Raw genomic sequence first — 1,372 nt, 5'->3', positions numbered from 1 at the left:
ACGTCCAATCAATCCACCGGTGGTTCAGCTTTATTACTCTGTGTGTTTTCCTGATGATAAATCTCTGAGAAATGTGACTGTGGAATGGACGCCGGTAAAACAATCTTCTTGGAAAGGCACTCCAGGACAATATGTCCTTTACACTGAGTACAGTCTGCTAAGCCGCATGCATTTGTTGAAGGGGAAGCATACATATAATGTAAGTGCTTCATCAAACAGAACTCTACTGCAAAGACTCAACTCTGCAGACAGTTACAATGTTTATATTCAATTATGTAATAAAGAAGGCAAGTGCAGTTTTAGAGGAAGTCCGTATGAAATCAAGCCATTGCAAGGGAGCTCATCCCAAGCAAGCAAAGAAGGAGGATTCACAGCTGCACAGATAGGTTCAATTGTGGGTGCTGTGATTGTTGGTGTACTAGCAGCTGGGGTTGGTCTTTATTTGCTTTTTAATTTCAGGAAAAATCGAATGGAAAATGCCTCTCGAAAACCCTTGAGCGAGTTAGTTACACTAGATAACCCCACTGACCTACATGAGTATAGCATGGCAAATCAAGCTGAACACAATTATTCAGCCTTATACGCATACACAGGGTGCAAAGAAAGTCATTTTTAAAGCTTGCCATTCGGGCAAGCTGGAGCAAGGTTATACTAGCCCAAACATCATTTCAGCTAGCCCCAAATACATTTTGATGAGCAAAATTGATTTCACAGTTCTTCTGTAATTTGAATTCCTAAAAAAACTTCACTTGCCCATCAGGCAAGTTAATAACAGAATTCCCTAGCCCAATAGCAAAATCCACTATAGCCTCGGGCTATCGGACACTACTTTCTTTACATGCTGATACATCTCCCAACAATGCTAAAGATGAAGACTGTAAAGAGAAGAATCAGATCCATAGAGCTCTGTGGAACAAAATTCAATTTGCTAGGAACAAAGCCATGTATAGTCTAAATCACTGGATGGCAATTATCTTTTAGAGTCTGATAAGCTCAATTGAAAAGCTTGGTAATCAAAGAACAATACCTTAAGTTAAGACTCCCTTTTAGATTTTTGAAATGAGAGTAGACAGCTTAGTCGAGTAGATTAGGTTCCAGTCGCCATAGCATGAGGCCGGTGTTCTTTAATAATGCAGTAATGTCAACGATAATGTTTTAGCAGTGGCAGATCCAGGGAAGGGGCCCAGAGGGCCCCCCCTTATTTTTAGACCAAAATGTGGCCCAAAGGGGCAATAACATTTTTTTTTGAGACCGGGCCCCCCCTTGTCTCAGGGTCTGGATGACTGCCCCCCCCCCTCTTATCTGAAGGTCTGGATCTGCCACTGTTTAGTCTGCTGTTCTGATGTAAAAAAGTTTAAAAGAAATTACTGAT

General features: G+C 41.3%; 1 protein-coding gene across 1 annotated transcript in view; it reads left to right on the top strand.

Annotated features, from left to right (window-relative positions):
• LOC140952443 (uncharacterized) overlaps positions 1–823 on the top strand; it is a 15,162-nt gene extending 14,339 nt beyond the window's left edge. The window contains exon 2 of the mRNA XM_073401865.1: positions 1–823. This exon is cut by the window's left edge and continues 810 nt beyond it. Coding sequence (XP_073257966.1) covers positions 1–616 — 616 coding nt within the window. The 3' untranslated portion in view covers positions 617–823.
• Positions 824–1,372: the final 549 nt, after the last annotated feature.

The sequence above is a fragment of the Porites lutea genome, chromosome 11, assembly GCF_958299795.1.
Source record: "Porites lutea chromosome 11, jaPorLute2.1, whole genome shotgun sequence".
NCBI lineage: Eukaryota > Metazoa > Cnidaria > Anthozoa > Scleractinia > Poritidae > Porites > Porites lutea.
This window is presented reverse-complemented; position numbering and strand designations above follow the sequence as displayed.